Source organism: Scardinius erythrophthalmus, assembly GCF_964197995.2.
Source record: "Scardinius erythrophthalmus genome assembly, chromosome: 25".
Taxonomy (NCBI): Eukaryota; Metazoa; Chordata; class Actinopteri; order Cypriniformes; family Leuciscidae; genus Scardinius; species Scardinius erythrophthalmus.
In genome coordinates this window covers 31,735,392-31,753,833 of record NC_138245.1, presented here as the reverse complement: position 1 = coordinate 31,753,833, position 18,442 = coordinate 31,735,392, and the positions used below count along the sequence as shown (strand labels likewise).

The following is an 18,442-nucleotide window of genomic DNA, read 5'->3' as shown; positions in this document are numbered from 1 at the left end:
TATAAAAACTAAGTTAGATGCCAAAGCAACATTTCAAAAAAAAATTTTTTTGTATAAGCTGAAGTACTAAAATAACTAAAACTAAATACTAAAACTTAATAAAAACTATATAGACATACATAAAATCCACAAACACTCTAACTAAAATGAAAACAGAAAAACAAATCGAAATATTGACAAATACTATAAAGTATTTACTTTAATGAGAGAATACATTAACAAATCAACAAAAATGCAAAAACATACAAACTAAAGCATAACAAAATTATTATGTGTGAATAATAATACTGACAAAGAGCTTTAAAAAGTACCACACAAAGTTTCTATAAATATCACAGACATACAAACACACAGTTCTGGCATTTAACTCTCCAAGAACAACGAATATAACAATAAGACGAAAACAAATCCGAATCAATCCGAACAATTATTTTTAAAGCTTTAAAATGATAAAAACATTGAATCCATCCTGATTTAAAGTCCCCCTGTGGTGAAAATCCAGCTTTTAATGTTGTTTATGTGTCTATGTGGTGTTTTTAGTGTACAATCCATGTGTAAGTTCATAAGTCGACAGCATTGCTGAGTATTTCCTCCTTAAAACTGCAGTGAACCAAAGACAGTCTCAAACACACGCTTTGAAATCGCTGGTGTTTCTGACGTCACAAACTACCTTGTAACCAATCAGATCAACGTGTGATCGTCAACCAGTGGATCTCTGAGCTGAGGGAGTGAGTGGAGGCGGGGCTCATTTGCATATTCATAGAACCGCGCATACTAAATGAGGCAAGGGAGTCGAGTACATTCAAGATATTTTAAGACGTGAAAAAACGTTTAAATATGTAATTTTGGTGATCAGAGATGAGTTTTAGGGGATACAGTGATGGACTACAGGGGGACTTTAAAGCGACAGACGACAAAACTGTAGCGTTTATAATAAACATTGATATCGTGCGCTGGTGTGGACCCTGATATAATTATCGTTACAGGTGTGAAAGGGCCAAATGAAACTATAAAAGGCATGACATTTAGGGTGAACTTTGACCTAATGTAATAAACTCAGAGATCATGAGCACAAAGAATAAAGCTATGAATGAAATGAAATCTTCATCCTCCTGATGTCCAGTTACATTATACATGTGATTTACTGTTTCATGACAGTAATTTTATGACACACAGATCGTTTTGGTGAGCAGTTTCAGATCAAGTCATTGCATCAGTTTAGGGTTAGGGGTTAGGGTCAGGGGTCAGGGTTAGGGGTCAGGGTCAGGATTAGGGTTAATCTCACACTTCTTTTAACCGAAGACAATGTTTTGTAATGGTGTTGGTTTGCTCATATGGATGTTGTGCTAGCGTGTTCGTAGCTGTCGTCTCGTGATGGTCGAGTGCTGTTTCACCAGAAAGCGTTTATCAGAGCTGCACTGCAGAGACACAAACACACACAGAAGTGTTTTAACATCGACATTCTAATATATAGTTCAGTAGAAGAAACCACAGATCATCATGACCAAATGTTCTCCCAGTAATGTTAATAGTGCAGTTATCTGCTCATTTTTCAAAACGTTAGCACTAAATTCTCATCTATACATGTTTTTTCTGAAACGTCTGTTTGAAATGTTGCTACTTGTTTCATTCAAAAGTAACATCCCATAATGTGTGAAGAATGATACAACGGAATGTTCCCTTAATGTTCACATAATCAAGAAGAAACATTTAAAAAAATTGTTTTGAAAACATTCAGCGATCGTACAGATACTGTAAAATGTATTTTAAAGCACTACTTTTTTGGTATTTATCTAATTCATCAAACAATCTTTATTTTTTAAGGATTTTTTTTAACTCAAATTACAGATGATAAGGTATCCAAAATACAACTTACAGTATATTTAATAATATATATTAAATACAAAGTTTATAATGGCTATTATTGTTCAATAAATTATATTTTATATTATAATGTTGGCGTATTTCGTATCTAGAAATGGTCTGATGGGGGTTCATCAGACGGGCAGCAGTGTTAAATCTGCATGAAAAGATTGTATATGTTGTTGTTAAAAAAACAAAACAAAAAACTCTAATTTCATATATATTGTAATTAAATAAGTCAAGCACTTTTCAAGTACTTTTTTTTAGCCTCTTCCTAAATATGGCTGTTTTCAAGGGTTTTCCAGGACTTCAATTTCAAAAAGTCAAATCCGAGTCCTTCAAGCTCTTTAAGCTCTTGTAACACAAATTAAACATTCCCTCAAAACGCCTTTAAAAACCTGAATGTTTTGAACATTCAGAAATAACGTTTTCATAACTTAACCTATCATTCTTAGAGCATATTTCTATTAGTGGCCAACGCTGAACTTTGTGTTTGTGTTTCTCTTTGTTTGCATCTGCTAAAGGAACGAAAGTTGATGAAAGTAGATCTTCTCAGGGGTCCACGTGAAACACTCACCATCACCAGCATGTCCTTCAGCCTCTCGATGGCTTTACGGTTCGCTCGTCCGCGAGACACATACGACGTCAGGATCACACTGAACACATCAGTCACAGAACATTCATGAGCTGTGAGGATATCACATCACCGCTGCTTCAGATCCAGCATTAGAAGCACATAAACACACACACACACACACACACACACACACACACACACACTCACACACACACACACACACACACACACACACACACACACACACACACACACACACACACACACACACACACACACACTCTCACTCACACACACACACACACTCACTCACACACACACTCTCACTCACTCACTCAGTCACACACACACACACACACACACACACACACACACACACACACACACACACTTACACCTCAGCCAGGATGAGAGCGAATGCGAAGGCCTCTGATGAGATGTAGCTGATGGTGTTCTGCACCGGATCTGGCAGCGTCTTCAGACACACACTCGTCACGTTAAACACGGTACTGTTTTTAAACGGGCCGCAGTTTCCCGGGACAAACCTCAGACGAGAACATGCCAGGATGCGGGTTATGAACGTGAGGAAAACCACACTAATATAACGCTCACATGAATACATTTTTGGTGTTTTTTTCAAGGCAAGACACTACAGGCGACACTATAGAGGAACAATTAACTAATTCACCATACTTGATTACTTAATTTAACAATTGCAAACCTGTTTTGTATAAGTTTTCTGAAATGTAATGTTTAAATATGATGAGTCATCATCTAAATAAATATGCACTAATTTGCATACATTTCCAGCACGTAAATCTGAACATTGGATAAAGCCAGATTCATAATTCTTGTTTGATTTTGATGATATATTTAAGGTTTTTCCAAAGGGGATTTAGATTTTTGTTTCCATAAATCAGAAAATACTGTCAGCAGACAGAAAAAAACAAAAATATATTCACCATATTTTATGGATTGAAATGTCCTATATAAATCAGGCGAATAATATATGAACAAACCTTCTGAATATATATTATATGAATAAAACCGTACAGTTTGGTGTGTGTGAAGCTGCTAAAATTAAAATTTCAGACTCAAACTCACCGCCTTTAAAGATCGACAGATGCAAAGAGATCAAGTGCAATAAAATAAACACTTTTGGATGTTTTCTTTCCACTAGTTTGAATGAAGAATATTATGGAAGTGACCAGCATGAAAAACACTGGATTTGCCTGTAGAGTCTTGCCTTAAACTGTATTATATTATAAATATATGTCAGCATTGACCAGTACCTGTTGATGTTGACCACTAATGTGACCACAGACATGAAGAGACCCAACAACAGCATGAAGTGGAAGAGAACGGAAGAACTGGCGGTCCGGAACATTCTCTGAGCCGGAACACAACAGCGCACCACTGTGAACTGACACACAGATGATATTATTATTATTATCATTATTATTATTATTATTATTTAGCTGTTTCTAAATCTAAATCTGAAAGCAGGGTTATTATTACGGAAACACTGAACAGCAACGTAAAAAAAGAAATTATTTTAAAAAAATATAAATACTAAAATTACGAGAATAAAGTCGTAGCATTTTGAGAATAAAGTCGAAATAATTCGAGAATAAAGTCGAAATATTTCAAGAATAAAGTCGGAAGATTTCGAGAATAAAGTCAAAATATTTTGAGAATAAAGTCGAACCATTACGAGAATAAAGTCGGAAGATTTCGAGAATAAAGGCAAAATATTTCGAGAATAAAGTCAAAATTACGAGCACTATTATTATGTTTAGATCCATGTCTAAGGCAGTTCGACTTCACGAGTGCATTCCTTACTTTTATATGCATTCCTGCATTCTTTTATGTGCATTCCTTAATTTTGACATTATTCTCGAAATGTTGCGACTTTATTCTCGAAATATTTCAACTTTATTCTCGAAATATTTAGACTTCTCGAATCTGGTTAACTAAAACCATAAAAACATTTTTGTTGTTTGAAATAAAATAGAATTTGAGAGATGAAGACCTTCTTGAGGTAGAAGAGGATCAGCAGCCTGACGGAGCTGATGGCCGGCAGCAGGGGGCAGTAAAACACACCCACCCATGTGACCGTCTGACTGTTCACCAGGTCCAGCACGTTGAAGGGAATCTCGAACTGCTTCTTGCCTAGTAATTGCGCTAGCGACGAGGATGGAAACCTCTCCACCAAGAAGCTGTTAAATAAAGTTTATCATATACTGTACATATATAGTTCTGTAATGTGAATCCAAATATGCGAACAAAACTTTGCATTCGCTTGGAAAACGTTTGAGTTCGCTCAAAAAAAAATTGCGTTACGAGACACTTTGCATTCGCTCTTAAAACTTTTGCGTTACGAGAACGTTTTGCATTCGCACATAAAAATGTTGCATTACAAGAAACTTTGCGTTCGCTCATAAAACTTTTTCGCTCCCAGAGAAATCTTTGCACTCGCCCATAAAACTTTTGTGTTCCAAGAGAAACTTTGCGTTCGCTTAAAAAAACTTTTGCGTTACGAGAACGTTTTGCATTCGCACATAAAAAATTTGCATTTTGATAAACTTTGCGCTCGCTCATAAAAATGTTGCGTTACAAGAAACTTTGCGTTCGCTCAAAAAAACGTTTGCGTTCGCTCATAAAACCTTTGCATTACGAGAAACTTTGCGTTCGCTCAAAAAAACGTTGTGTTCGCTCATTAAAATGTTTGCGTTACGAGAAGGTTTTGAGTTCGCACATAAAAATTTCGCGTTCTGAGAAACTTTGTGTTCGCTCATTAAAACGTTTGCGTTACGAGAAGGTTTTGAATTCGCACATAAAAATTTCGCGTTCTGAGAAACTTTGTGTTCGCACAAAAAAATGTTGCGTTCTGAGAAACTGCGTTTGTTCATAAAATGTTTGCATTCGCTCATAAAACCTTTGCGTTACGAGAAACGTTGTGTTCGCTCATTAAAACGTTTGCGTTACGAGAAGGTTTCGCATTCGCACATAAAAATTTTGCGTTCTGAGAAACTGCGTTTGTTCATAAAATGTTTGCATTCGCTCATAAAACCTTAGCGTTCTGAGAAACTTTGCGTTCGCCCATAATACTTTTGCATTTGAAAATCAAAATAAAGCAAATACCAAAAGATAATAATTTGTGTCTTACGAGCATTAACCGACATCCGTGAACAAGCAAAAGTGTCGTTAAATTATTGAAATGCTAACTAATAATATTAACCTGAGGGAGGTAAAATATTTTATCTAAAACGGGTTCAGTAAAGATTGAGTAACTCACGTTCTTGGGTAAGCCACAAAAAACGCATTGAAGAAACACTCCAGGAAGTTGAAGATGGTGAGTTTGTACATCTCCTTCCCGAACGTGTTCTCTTTGCAAACCTGAGCACAGTTCAAGAGACAAAAGATTTAAAAAGTCCCCATTTGTCTTTCATGTAATCTCATTGTTGTCTTGGAGAAACAACTGTGAACAAACCTGTTTGGGTGTTGGGCTTGATGAGGTGTTGATGAGGAAGAACAGATAGATGCCCAAAGACGACAACTTCAGGAAAATACTCCTGTAATATTCACACGAGTTTAAGTCAAGTCCTATTTTGACACATTGTTTCAAAGCAGCTTAACAGAATATCATGAGGTTAATGTTTATAATATCTAAATATCTTCATGCCTTATAGTTGCATTTAGAAGATTAGAGCTGGATGAAAGTATAGTTTACATTTTGCAATGATATAAACAATCAAACTGTATGTGAATAAACTGTATATGCGGATAAAGTATGTACTAATATATTCAGCTTCATATAAAGAACAGGGGCCGTATTCACAAAGCATTTTATCTTACCACTAGGAGTACTCCTAAATCGCACTAAAAGATTTTAGCTAGGAGTTTTCTCTTAAAAGTTATTCACAACGCCTTTCAGACCTACTCTTAGTAAAGAAAAATGACAACTCCTAAACTAAGAGTGAGTCTTCGTTGCCATGGATGACGTCATTACTCATGCACGAGCTTGACTGAAGTGACCACCTTGATTGGCTGATGATTGTAACGCGGGAATGATTCCAAACACCTCCCCTAAGATGATGAGTGACAGGTGACAGGTCTGAGAATGCGTGCGGTGTAGTGCGAAGGACGGAAGATGATGAATAACTGAATAAATAGCCTAAATGAATAAAGAGTAAGGCAAAACAAAAAGCCTAGTAGCCTAATGAAACATATGGATTGATGCAATATCTTTGCAACATTATTGAATTAATCTGTCACTATATGCCTCTGCCTACGTTTGCAAAGAGAAGAACATTTTAATTTGATTCACAATGAAACGTTACAATTAGTTTACATGCAATGAGTAGCCTAGTTTTGGTTGTTGTTGGTGGCGTTATTGCATACCTAGTTATGCCTACAAAGCAAAATTTTTCCCTCGCGATTGGAAGCTCCTGTAGCCGCCGCATGCGCATCTCAAAACATCGCAACGTGAAATGCCACAAAAAGCGGTTTGTGAATAGGTCTTAGTGAGTTAGGAGTCCTCTCGACTTCTTTTAAGCTGTCCCAGACTTAGGTGCTACTTTTAGGGCTAAAATGCTTTGTGAATTACTCTTAGTGAAAAAAATTAGGAGTCCTAAAGTTACGAGTGACACGCCCATTATTTTTAGGAGTTGCTCCTAAATTCGCCAGTTAGGAGCTACTTTTAGCCTTAAAATTCTTTGTGAATACGGCCCCAGGGCGATAATTTACATTTTGCAAATTGCAATAAAAAAAAAAATCAAGTAGTTGAGATACTGCTGTATTTAATACCACAGGAACATGTAACACACACTAGAGGTCAAAGTGCATGACCTTTCTGACCTGATCAGGGTGAGGTTGAGCTGGATGGTGAGTGAATAATCTTCAAACTCTGAGACTTTACTGAAGATGTGCGGCAATATGTAGTTTATCGACGCCATTGTGATTGGAGGAAGATACTCCAACATCAGAGACACGGTAGGGTGAAGATTATGATTCTGGCAAGAGAGACAATCATTAGGAAACACATCCTGAACTCACTTTCTTAATGAAGATCTAGGGGCCCTATTTTAACGATCTGAAACGCAAGTAACTTTGTGGGCGGATCTCGGGCGCTGTTGCTATTATACCGGCGGGATAAATGACTCTCCGACGCAAATCTAAAATGTGTTGGTCTGAAGCAGCTTCATTACTCATAGGTGTGGTTTGGGCGTAACGTGAAATAAACCAATCAGAGCGTCATCTCACATTCCCTTTAAGAGCAGGCGTGCTTGTTCCATGGCGGATTACTATTATAACGGCGGATTTGCCAGGAGCGGTTCACAGCCGAGGAGACCGACGTTCTCGTCAGGGCCGTAAAACACAGAGAGTGACATTGGGGATGGAGAAACACACCCAGATTAGCTTCGGTTAAACAGGCGTATGATCATTTGGGTAAATGTGTAAGCTAGATTTATGCCTATTCTTTCACATCTTCATGGACACAACAATGATTTCCCTCCTGTGTTAGTATTGTTCCCTGTAATTATGTATGGTTTTCTAAAAATGTGAACTGCTGCATCTGTGTAGATGAGAGAAGCAAAGTGTGTGTGCGTTGTGCACACGCTACATTATGGCCAAGCATGCGCCCTTAAAATAAAAATTCTGCTGTTTTCCATCTTCATCTGTGTTTAGTGTGTAGTGTTGGTGTTCGATCATGAAAGCTCCAGTTCTTCTCTATATCAGAGTCAGTGTTTCTGAACTCCTGAAACGCCTCCATTGTAGTCTTGAGTTTCTTCCGGGAACGAACACGTCACAATATTCCTCATTATAATAATTCATGCGCAGAATAAAGGGGCGGGGCCTGGTTGAGTTAGTTAGTAGTGTGTTAAACTGGCGGTTATGGAAAGGGGCGGGACATTTCCCAAACACACTCGAAGCGCCCGATCAATCACAACACACCGCTCCAGCTGACCAATCAGAGTACAGTGTGCTTTTCAGAAGGAGGGGCTTCATAGAGACAGGAAGTAAACAGAGCGTTACTGACAGACTGGGAAGAGAGGAGCCGCAACAATGGAGAAAATGAGGAGAATAATCAACATTCAGGTTCTAGCAGAGCCTGAAAACAACATCAAGACTTTGTAAAAGGGCAGAATATGGGCTCTTTATACATGTACAGTACCTCTTGTGACAGAATGATGGTGTAATGGATCAGAGCGAATGCGCTTCCCAGAAGAACCAGCACAAGGAAGTTCAGAGAGACCCGCAGGAGAATGAGCCGAACCCAGAGTTTGAGCGATCGGCGCTGGACTCTCTCGTGAAACGTCTGCTCTTCTAGATCCATCTGGAGAAGAAGTCAGAGGTCATCCACACAATTCAATTCAATTCACATGTATATGTATAGCGCTTTTCACAATACACATAATTTCAAATCAGCTTTACAGAAAGTGCACGAGTCCACATTACATTTACAGTGATCTGTTATCAGAGGAAACTGTCTAAGTTATGCATTTCAGAAATGTACATATATAAGATGATCACAGTTGGCGAAAAAGGTATTAATTTAAACAATGTAATAATTTAATGCAGAAACACTGAGCTCATTGAAGTAATTAATGCTTGCTTGTTAACAAATGATTATGACATTTAGAAAAATGTAGCACTATGGGATCTGAACCTCTTTATAAACTCTCTCTGAGTCTGACATGACAGATACGTGAAGCTCATGTTGATTTCTCACCTTCAGTTCGTTTCTGATGAAGTTTTGTTTCAGTGATGCCGCTTGCGAGTCCTGAATACTGAAATCCCACCCACAGAAAACCTTGTAACTCAGGTTTGAACTGAAGCGGTTTCCAGTGAGCCACGAGTGTTTGTATCCCACAACCGTCCTGAAAGAGATAATGGACATCAGTGAACGAAAGGGACACGGAGATGGACAAAATGATGAGGTCGGAGGGAAAATGTGATTTCATTGCTTTTGCATTCACTCAAAAAACTTTTGCATTCACTCACAAAACTTTCTCATTCTACCGAGAAACTTTGTTTGCTTATTAGAAATTTTCAAATATTTTCATTCACAAAACTTTTGCAAGCAAATAAGAAGGTTCTTTGGGAACAATAAAGTTTTGCCAGTGAATGCAAAAGCATTGAAATTTAATCTTTCCTCGTGTCTCATGTTTTTTCCATCACCGTGTCCCTTTATGGGATCCGTTCACAACAATTAAAATGGGAAACACATGTACATGTGTGTTGCCAGTATGAATGCTCCCTGTTCAATAGCTGTTCACAGCATTTGCAAACTGAGAGACAATTAGACATGATGCTGTTGATTCAGTCTATGGTTATAGCGCCACCTAGCAGGCAAGAGCAGCAAATGCATGTTTCTGCTGAAATCTCAATCTGTAAGTTGTACTGAAGCAGGAACGTTGGTCTGATAGCTCAGGGTAAATGATCTGACCTGCGGACCACCATGATGATGCTGAGGAAGAGGACAGAGATCATGCCAAGTAGAAAGAGGAGTGGAGTGTTTAAACAGTCTAAATCAAGAGACCCACCACGAGTGTAGAAACTGTAAAACACTGGAGAGTTTTCAAGAACACCCTGGAAAACACAAGAGAACCAGAACAGAAGAGAGAGAGAAAGAGCATGCAGAGTGTTGAAGACAGATAAAAATGAGACAGTGACCTTGTTTACATGCAAATAAACATAAAACTGACTGCCATAAACCATTAAGACAATATCCTGGTTGACAGAAATCCCCATACATTCATTTATACAATATACAACAATAGGCAGTTGTGAAATGCCAAGAAATAGAATAAAAACTGTTTTTACTACATTAACAGAAAGGAAACATAACTCTATATAATGCAGCATAACAAACCACATGACTTTTCTTGCTCTCTGGTCATCGAGAGTGAGTGTTAATTTATGGTAAATGAGTTAATTAAATAAAATCTGAAAATGATGATCAGTGTGGAAATTAGAAAGCGATGATCATAAAATGACTTACTGATCCAACAAATATGTCTTTATATCCAAAGGTGATATTTTCCTGATGGCCTAAAAAAATGTATTTGACATATTAGATCAGTTTTAATGCATCACCTCGAAAGGCCTGTTCACACCAAAAATTATAACTAAATTTTACTATAATGATAACTACATTAGCATTCACACCAAGGACAATAATGATAAAGATATAGTTCTTAAAATCTAATAAGAATAGCAGATTCTACACAAACAATCATATTAACGGCACAGAGGAACGATATCATTGGAATCACTTTCAGAACGATTTTTTCCAGCTGATGAACGATAAAAACACTGACAGCCAATCAAAATCCATCCTGCTTTAAAGAGCTTGAGCATTTAAAGGTGCAGAAAGCAATTTGTGAGAAACTCTGTTATTTGAAATAACCAAAACAAACACGCCCCTACCCAACAGGACCATAGCCCTAACTTTATAGCCCCGCCCACAAATACATGAACACACTATGAAACACAGGCTCCTCCCCCCCGTGAGTGGACACGCCCCTCACTGCTGATTGGCTATTGTGTGTTTTGGTGCTCGGTCTGTTCCATTTCAAACAGCGTTTCTCAGAAATCGCTTTCTGCACATTTAAAGCGACAAACAACAAAACTGCACCGCACTTATAATAAACACAAAGATATTGTGCACTGGTGTGGATGCTAATATAGTTATCTTTATAGTTATTGGGCAATGAGCCTTAAAAGTGCGCTGGATTTTTATTTATCCGCCACTTTAAATACTTGAGCTTTTAAAGCAGGATTGATTCCCATTGGCTGTCAATGTTTTTATCGTTCAACAAAAAATCGTTCTGAATGTGATTCCAACGATATCGTTCTGAATGTGCCATTATCGTTATAGTTGTGATGTGAACTTTTATTGCAATATGCAAGAATATGCAACGCTTTTTTTGCAATATGCGATAAAATGCAACATTTTTATTGCAATATGCAAGATATGCAAAGTTTTTTGCAATATGCGATAAAATGCAACATTTTTATTGCAATATGCAAGATATGCAACGTTTTTTGCAATATGCGATGAAATGCAACATTTTTATTGCAATATGCAAGATATGCAACGTTTTTTGCAATATGCGATGAAATGCAACATTTTTATTGCAATATGCAAGATATGCAAAGTTTTTTGCAATATGCGATAAAATGCAACATTTTTATTGCAATATGCAAGATATGCAACGTTTTTTGCAATATGCGATGAAATGCAACATTTTTATTGCAATATGCAAGAATATGCAAGTTTTTTTTTGCAACATGCTAAAATTGCCAACTTTTTTTATTCAATATGCAATAAAAAAACTAATTCAAAGGAAAAATAAGATTATTGGCACATATCTTTGCTTGTTTTAAGCATAAACTCACTTAATTTTGATAAACTTTTGGCTAAACAAGCTTTAAAATCTCGAGTAGTTTTGCTTGTCCTCGGAGTGAACGGGCCTGTTAAGAGACCGCAGACTCTGTGTTCGCACCTGAGTTCTCCCTGAACACCAGCGTTGGCGTCAGCACAGATCCAGCGATGATCACGCAGTAAAGCAGGTTCAAGCACAGCAAGTACCGCAAAAACACAAAGTACGCCTTCACCCCGACACCAAACTGACCTGTGTATCAGATTCAGTTAACCAGTCTAACATCATCTACTCACTTGCACAGCATCAACATACTCATAGTGATGGCAATTTCAAAACACTGCTTCATCAAGCTTCGAAACCTTTACCAATCTTTTGCTCCAAATCAAAGGTTTGGATTTACACTGTATTGACCACTAGGGGTCACAGTGGATACATACTCAAAACTCACCTTCGATCTTATGAAGCGTGTGTCTCCATGGCAACAGTCCTGACAGGGCCCCGCCCACATGCTCCTTTAAGCGCCGCCTTGTGGTTTGCTGGCTCCGCCTCCACGAGTCCCAGTAGCCAATGCTGCGTCTCTGCACATTTTGCCTCTCTCTGATTGGCACAAACAAAACTGAAACACTGAAACTGACCACTAGATGGCGATGTGTTTGTGTATAATTCACTCAATCAACTACTTATAATACAACGTTTGAAGGCTCCCTAATATAGGCTAAGATATTTCTGTATTTATGCTGTAATTGTGAGAAAGCTGCTCGTTTCAACTTTTAACTGGGAGTACTGAATTATTACATTAACCACAATTAATTTTGTGATTTCAGAAGTTTGAAGAACCGTGTGCTTCAGTTCATTAAAGTTCTAAACTATCACTCAGACGACAGATTGTGTGCAACAGGTTTTTCAGGCAGTTTCGATCATGTTGATCATTTAGAGGCCTTTGAAATTTGCGTATCAAATATAATACAGTAGGCTTTCTGTTAAAGTCCCCCCGTAGTCAATAATTTTATCCGTTAAAACTCATCTTTGATCACCAAAATTACATATTTAAACGTTTTTTCCTTGAAAAAACAATCTTCATGTCTTAAAATATCTTAAATGTAACTCAACACCCTTGCCTCATTTAGTATTCGCGGTTCTATGAATATGCAAATAAGCCCCGCCTCCGCTCACTCACTCAGCTCAGAGATCCACTGGTTGACGATCACACGTTGATCTGATTGGTTACAAGGTAGTTTGTGACGTCAGAAACACCAGCGATTTCAAAGCGTGTTTTTGAGACTGTCTTTGGTTCACTGCAGTTTTAAGGAGGAAATACTCAGCAATGCTGTCGACTTATGAATTTACACATGGATTGTACACTAAAAACACCACATAGACACATAAACAACATTAAACGCTGGATTTTCACCACAGGGGGACTTTAATTCATTTAAATAATTTTAAGTGACCCTGCACCTGCTTTGGAAGTTTGCTGTCGCCCCCTAGTGGACCCCGGCCTCTGTTTGAGAACCACTGCGTTAGAATACTACAAATGAGAAACTAGCACAACTAAAACTATGAACTGAACTTGTCATTTCACCGTCTATGTTAACTATAGACCCGATATAGTCCGGTTATGAGGAACACACTTCTAGCCAAAATTACCTTGAATGTCGTTTTTGCCAAAATATCTTGCGAGATGATAAACGAGATGAACGTAAACAGTGATTACAAGGTGTTTGGTTTCATTTCCTCACTCATTTAATTTCTTTGTGATCTAATTGATGACTAGTCTATTCTTGGGCGATGGTTTAGACGTCTATTACTTTTCACTGACAGCCCAAATTTTGCCTTGTTTTAGCCTAGACGTCTGGGCTGAGTTTGGACACTATTAGATGTCTTTAAATCGCAAAATTGTTTGCAGGGAAGCCTCTCACTCACTTGATGTCTCTCTTGCCCTGCAGACAGACAGGTAGAGCTCTGAGCGGGACACTGGGGTTCCAGGAGACTCTGTCTGTGTCGGCATCATGTGTGACGGGGTCTGCGTGAGGTCGTCGATGAGCCTGTGAGCTCGGCAACAGCCCGAATATCTCAGTCTGATAGTATTCACACGAGTCGCTGGACACATCCGAGCAGCAGCTCTCGTCTGTGCGGACAGACATCATTCATATCGTCATATGATCGTTAAAAAAAAACAGTTTTTCCACTCAGAAATTGCTAGTAAATTTCACAAAAAATTACAAAGAAATGGCAAGTAACATTGAGTTAAACGTGAAAGACTGAAATAGTATTTTCTTGTAAAACACTACAATAATCTTTGTTTTATTTACAACATTGGAAAAATATTTTTTAAATTGCAATGAAATAAATGCTTAATTTTTTTGTCTTGTCTATTTATTGCCATATGCAAGAATTGGCAACGTTTTTTATTGCAATATGCAAGAATATGCAATTTTTTATTGCAATATGCAATAATATGTAAAAAAAAATATTGCAATATGCAGGAATAAGCCATGTTTAACACTTTATTGCAATATGCAAGAATATGCAACGTCTTTATTGCAATATGCAAGAATATGCAATGTTTAACACTTTATTGCAATATGCAAGAATATGCAACTTTTTTGCAATATGTAACAATATGTAACATTTTTATTGCAATATGCAAGAATTGGCACCTTTTTAATAATTCAATATGCAAGAATATTGCAATAAAAAACACTAATCCAAAGGGAAAGCAAGATTATTGTCAGATATCTTTCCTTGTTTTAAGCATAAACTCACTTAATTTTGATAAGCTTTTCAGTAAACAAGCCCTAAAATCTCAAGTAGTTTTGCTTGTCAAGTAAATGTCTCTTGATTTATTAAGGTTTAGATATTTGTGCTGGAAAACAAGACTCGTTTTTGCAGTGAACTTTGAAAAAAAAAAATTTTTACGGTGCACATACATGCGTTCAGACACATGAAGAACACTAAAAATACTGTATTCTAATACTTTATGGAAGTTTTGGTGTCGTCTGGCTTTTAAAGCGAGTATAGAGGCCTGATACAAACAAACCACAGAAGAAGGAAGTCAAGTCTCTGTTGAAACTCTAAATTATCAGAGGAAACTGATGTGCATAAATGATTCAAACAAAAAGCCATGGTGTGATATATGATGTCCCTTGATCAATGATACTGTCACACACTCACACACACACACCTGATAGGAGTCTGTGGAAGTTTGCTATCCGGTCTTCTCTCTCCATCATCATCCGTCAGTGTGTCGAGGCCCTTCACACACACACACTCATAGACTCGTATGAGCAGAAGACGGAAGCCCTCGAGCGTGGAGCGCTTCTCTTCTCAGTGTGGTCTAATAAGAGAGTTTGCACAGGAAGTCATGTGATGAACGAGTGGGTGTCGTGGAATCTTGAGTGACACAGAGTTTCAGATCTCGGCCAGGTCAGTACAGACGTTTGATGTGTTTCCGTCACTTGCACTTAAGTTTGAGTGCTTTCTGACCAACACATTTAGCTGACTTTTTTCAGTTGTTCATGATTAGAATTTTAAAACAAACATTTTATAGAGATTACGCTTACAAAAAGATGAGCCGTTTGGATGGTTGCTAAGTGTTCACCAGGGTGTTGCTAGAGTATTCTGGGTGGTTGCTAGGGTGTTCAGGGTGGTTTCTAGGCAGTTGTGAGGGTGTTCTGGGTGGTTGGTAGGTGATTGTTATGCAGTTGCTAGGGTCTTCTGGATGGTTGCTATGGTGTTGTTAGGTAGTTGCTATGGTGTTCTGGAAGGTTGCTAGGTGGTAGCTAGGGTGTTGTGGGTTGTTTCTAGGTTGTTGCTGGGCAGTTGCTCAAGCATTCTAAATGGTTGCTCTGCAGTTTCTATGGAACTCTTGAGTGGTTGCTAAGCAGTTGCTAGGTTCTGAAAGGTTGCTAGTCGGTTTGTTTTGATGCTCTGCATGGTTACTAGGTGGTAGCTAAGGTGCTCTGGGTGGTTTCTAGGTGGTTGCTAGGCCTGGTACCTTGAGTGGTTACTAAGCAGTTGCTAGGTGGTTGCTAGAGTATTAGGCAGTTGCCAAGTGATTGTTGTGCAGTCGCTAGGGTCTTCTGGATGGTTGCTCTTGTGCTGCTAGGTGATTTCTAGGCAGTTCCTATGGTGTTCTGAAAGGTTGCTAGGTGGTAATTAGGGTGTTCTGGGTGGTTTCTAGGAGTTTGCTGGGGTGTTGCGAGGAAGTTCCTGAAGTATTCTGGGTGGTTGCTTGGAAGTTTCTATGGTACTCTGAGTGATTGCTAGGTGGTTGCTAGGGTGTTCTGGATGGTTGCTAGGCAGTTTCTATGGTACTCTAAGGGGTTGCGATCTTGTTCTGATTGGTTGCTAGGGTGTTGCTAGTCGTTGTTTTGATGTTCTGGATGGTTACTAGGGGGTAGCTAGGGTGTTCTGGATGGTTTCTAGGTGGTTGCTAGGCATAGTACCTTGAGTGGTTGCTTAGAGGTTGCTAGGGTGTTAGGCAGTTGTTAAGGTACTCTGAGTGGTTTCTAGGCTGTTTCTTGGGTGTTCTGTGTGGTTTCTAGGTGGTTGTTAGGCATAGTACCTTAAGTGGTTGCTAAGAGGTTGCTAGGGTGTTAGGCAGTTGTTAAGGTACTCTGGGTGGTTTTTAGGCTGTTTCTAGGGTGTTCTGTGTGGTTGCTAGGCATAGTACCTTGACTGGTTGCTAAGAGGTTGCTAGGGTGTTAGGTAGTTGTTAAGGTACTCTGGGTGGTTGCTAGGCTGTTTCTAGGGTGTTTTGCATGGTTTCTAGGTGGTTGTTAGGCATGGTACCTTGAGTGGTTACTAAGCTGTTGCCAGGTGGTTGCTAGGGTGTTAGGCAGTTGCTAGGTGGTTGTTATGCAGTGTCTAGGGTCTTCTGGACTTTTATGTATTTGAATAACACTTTCATCCAAAGCAACTAATATTGAATTCAAGGTTTATATTTTAATCAGTTCATGCATTACTTTGGAATCTAACCCATGACCTCGATGTTGCGAGCGCAATGATCCACTGTGAGCTACAGGAATGTGTAGATTACTTTGTTATTGATTAAATGTTAAGATTTTATTTTTATCCGTGATAAGATTAAAATAAATTAAACATTTGATATAAACAAACTGATTAAAATAAATAAATAATACATCTAACAGTACAGCACAACGAGTAGAATTTATATATAAATAAATGAGGTATTTCTACATGAAAACATAGTCTAGGACAGGGGTCACTGCAGAAGGAGGATCTGGCATCTGAAGACTGAAAGGCCCCGCAAGCTCCTAATGTAGGCTACTGTGATAAACATGCATTATTTTCTCGGTTGTGTGCTAGTAAGTGCTGCATATGTTACATGATTCTTTTGTGGTTGATATTTAACCAGTCTTTTTGGAAAAGCTGCCACTTGACGTCATTACTAAAGAATTTCATGTCACACACACTTCAGAAAGTCACGCACATCCTCTGTGAAAGACACTTCCTCCATCAAAGCATCATGAGCTGTTGTGCAAGTTCAACAATAGAGAGAGAGATTGAGAGAGAGAGAGAGAGAGAGAGAGAGATTGAGAGAGAGAGAGAGAGAGAGAGAGAGAGAGAGAGAGAGAGAGAGAGAGAGAGAGAGAGAGAGAGAGAGAGAGAGAGATGAGTAAGAACACAGACCGCAAAGCTTTCTCGGAGCAAAACGCGTCTAAACAGGCACTGAGCTGAAGTTGCCAACATGTTCTGTTTGGGCAGAGTTGGATGGTAGACTGAGGCCTTAAAACATCATCATACTTCTTTGTTGTGGAGTAAACTCATTTAAACCTTCGATTTATGTGGGAAAACTTTGAAGAAGCTCTAATGGTTTGTTTTGGTGTGTTTGAGTTCAGAGTCTGACTAAGTTTAGTCAGTCAGGGTCAATGGACTCTCAACAATGAACCGGCTCATACCATTTTACATGAGCTTATTCACATGCACTTTTGATTTAATTGCTTTTCTAATATTATGCCCCTCATATACTGATATCACGCTTAATGCGATTATAGATATAGCATTGAGTATTTTGAATGTTTGTACGAGATGATAAATTATTTCACCCCCCTACGGAAATGAAAGTGACTCGGTCCTAGTAATTCCGCAAACGAATTGTTCAAGTGAACCGGCTCTTTTTGGTGATTTAGTTGAACCGATTCACAAAGATCGCTGAGAGTTGGTTGACATTTTGGAACCTATGGTGATAATGAACCGTCCGAACGAACCGATTCACCAAACTGATTCGGATGTCCAGACTCAACTCATTCGTTGTCATTAGAAGTTTCTCAATAGTCTCTCTACGGTAACCCATTCGCGCGCATCGGTGAGTTACAGCTTATTTACTTTATTTATTGATGACAACATAATATCGTTTCGAGTTTGTTCGAGCGATAGAAGATAAACTATCGAGATGAAGTTTAAATGAGTTTGAGAACTTGTGCGAATCAATCAGGTTCTGTTTGTGACTTCGATCGGCAGGTGTAAAAACAATAACTCATCTGAGTTCAGTGTCATATTCATGTTTGTCACGTGTTTAGTGTGTACAGAGAGCTCTTTAATAAAACATTGGATGTTTAAAACCTGGAGATTTCAGAAGAAC

At 38.4% G+C, this 18,442-nt stretch overlaps 2 protein-coding genes across 6 annotated transcripts in view; one reads left to right on the top strand and one right to left on the bottom strand.

Annotated features, from left to right (window-relative positions):
- Positions 1 to 166: 166 nt before the first annotated feature.
- tmc8 (transmembrane channel-like 8) lies at positions 167 to 15,174 on the bottom strand. 4 transcript variants are annotated; one of them, XM_081357296.1, is made up of 16 exons: positions 15,020 to 15,174; positions 13,759 to 13,963; positions 12,284 to 12,432; positions 11,956 to 12,084; positions 10,449 to 10,498; positions 9,894 to 10,036; positions 9,177 to 9,324; positions 8,619 to 8,780; positions 7,301 to 7,455; positions 5,934 to 6,015; positions 5,739 to 5,839; positions 4,473 to 4,659; positions 3,733 to 3,863; positions 2,836 to 2,985; positions 2,441 to 2,519; positions 167 to 1,418 (listed from the first exon to the last, which is right to left on the bottom strand). In XM_081357296.1, the coding sequence occupies exons 1-16, from the start codon at positions 15,069 to 15,071 to the stop codon at positions 1,347 to 1,349; spliced, it is 1,995 nt and encodes a 664-aa protein (XP_081213422.1). In that variant the 5' UTR covers positions 15,072 to 15,174; the 3' UTR covers positions 167 to 1,346. The 4 variants fall into 4 exon arrangements, 3 of the variants coding, with proteins under 3 accessions (XP_081213422.1, XP_081213423.1, XP_081213424.1); XM_081357297.1 differs by having other exon boundaries at positions 169 to 1,418; positions 2,836 to 2,949; XR_014029457.1 differs by having other exon boundaries at positions 176 to 1,418; positions 3,733 to 3,856.
- A 2,903-nt stretch (positions 15,175 to 18,077) lies between these two features.
- Positions 18,078 to 18,442, top strand: part of tmc6b (transmembrane channel-like 6b) — a 33,845-nt gene continuing 33,480 nt past the window's right edge. Inside the window, exon 1 of one of the 2 annotated variants that reach the window (XM_081357287.1) lies at positions 18,078 to 18,166. The gene's annotated coding sequence lies outside the window, so the exon portion shown is untranslated. The remainder of the gene's footprint in view (positions 18,167 to 18,442) is intronic. The other variant, XM_081357288.1, reaches the window with a different exon arrangement.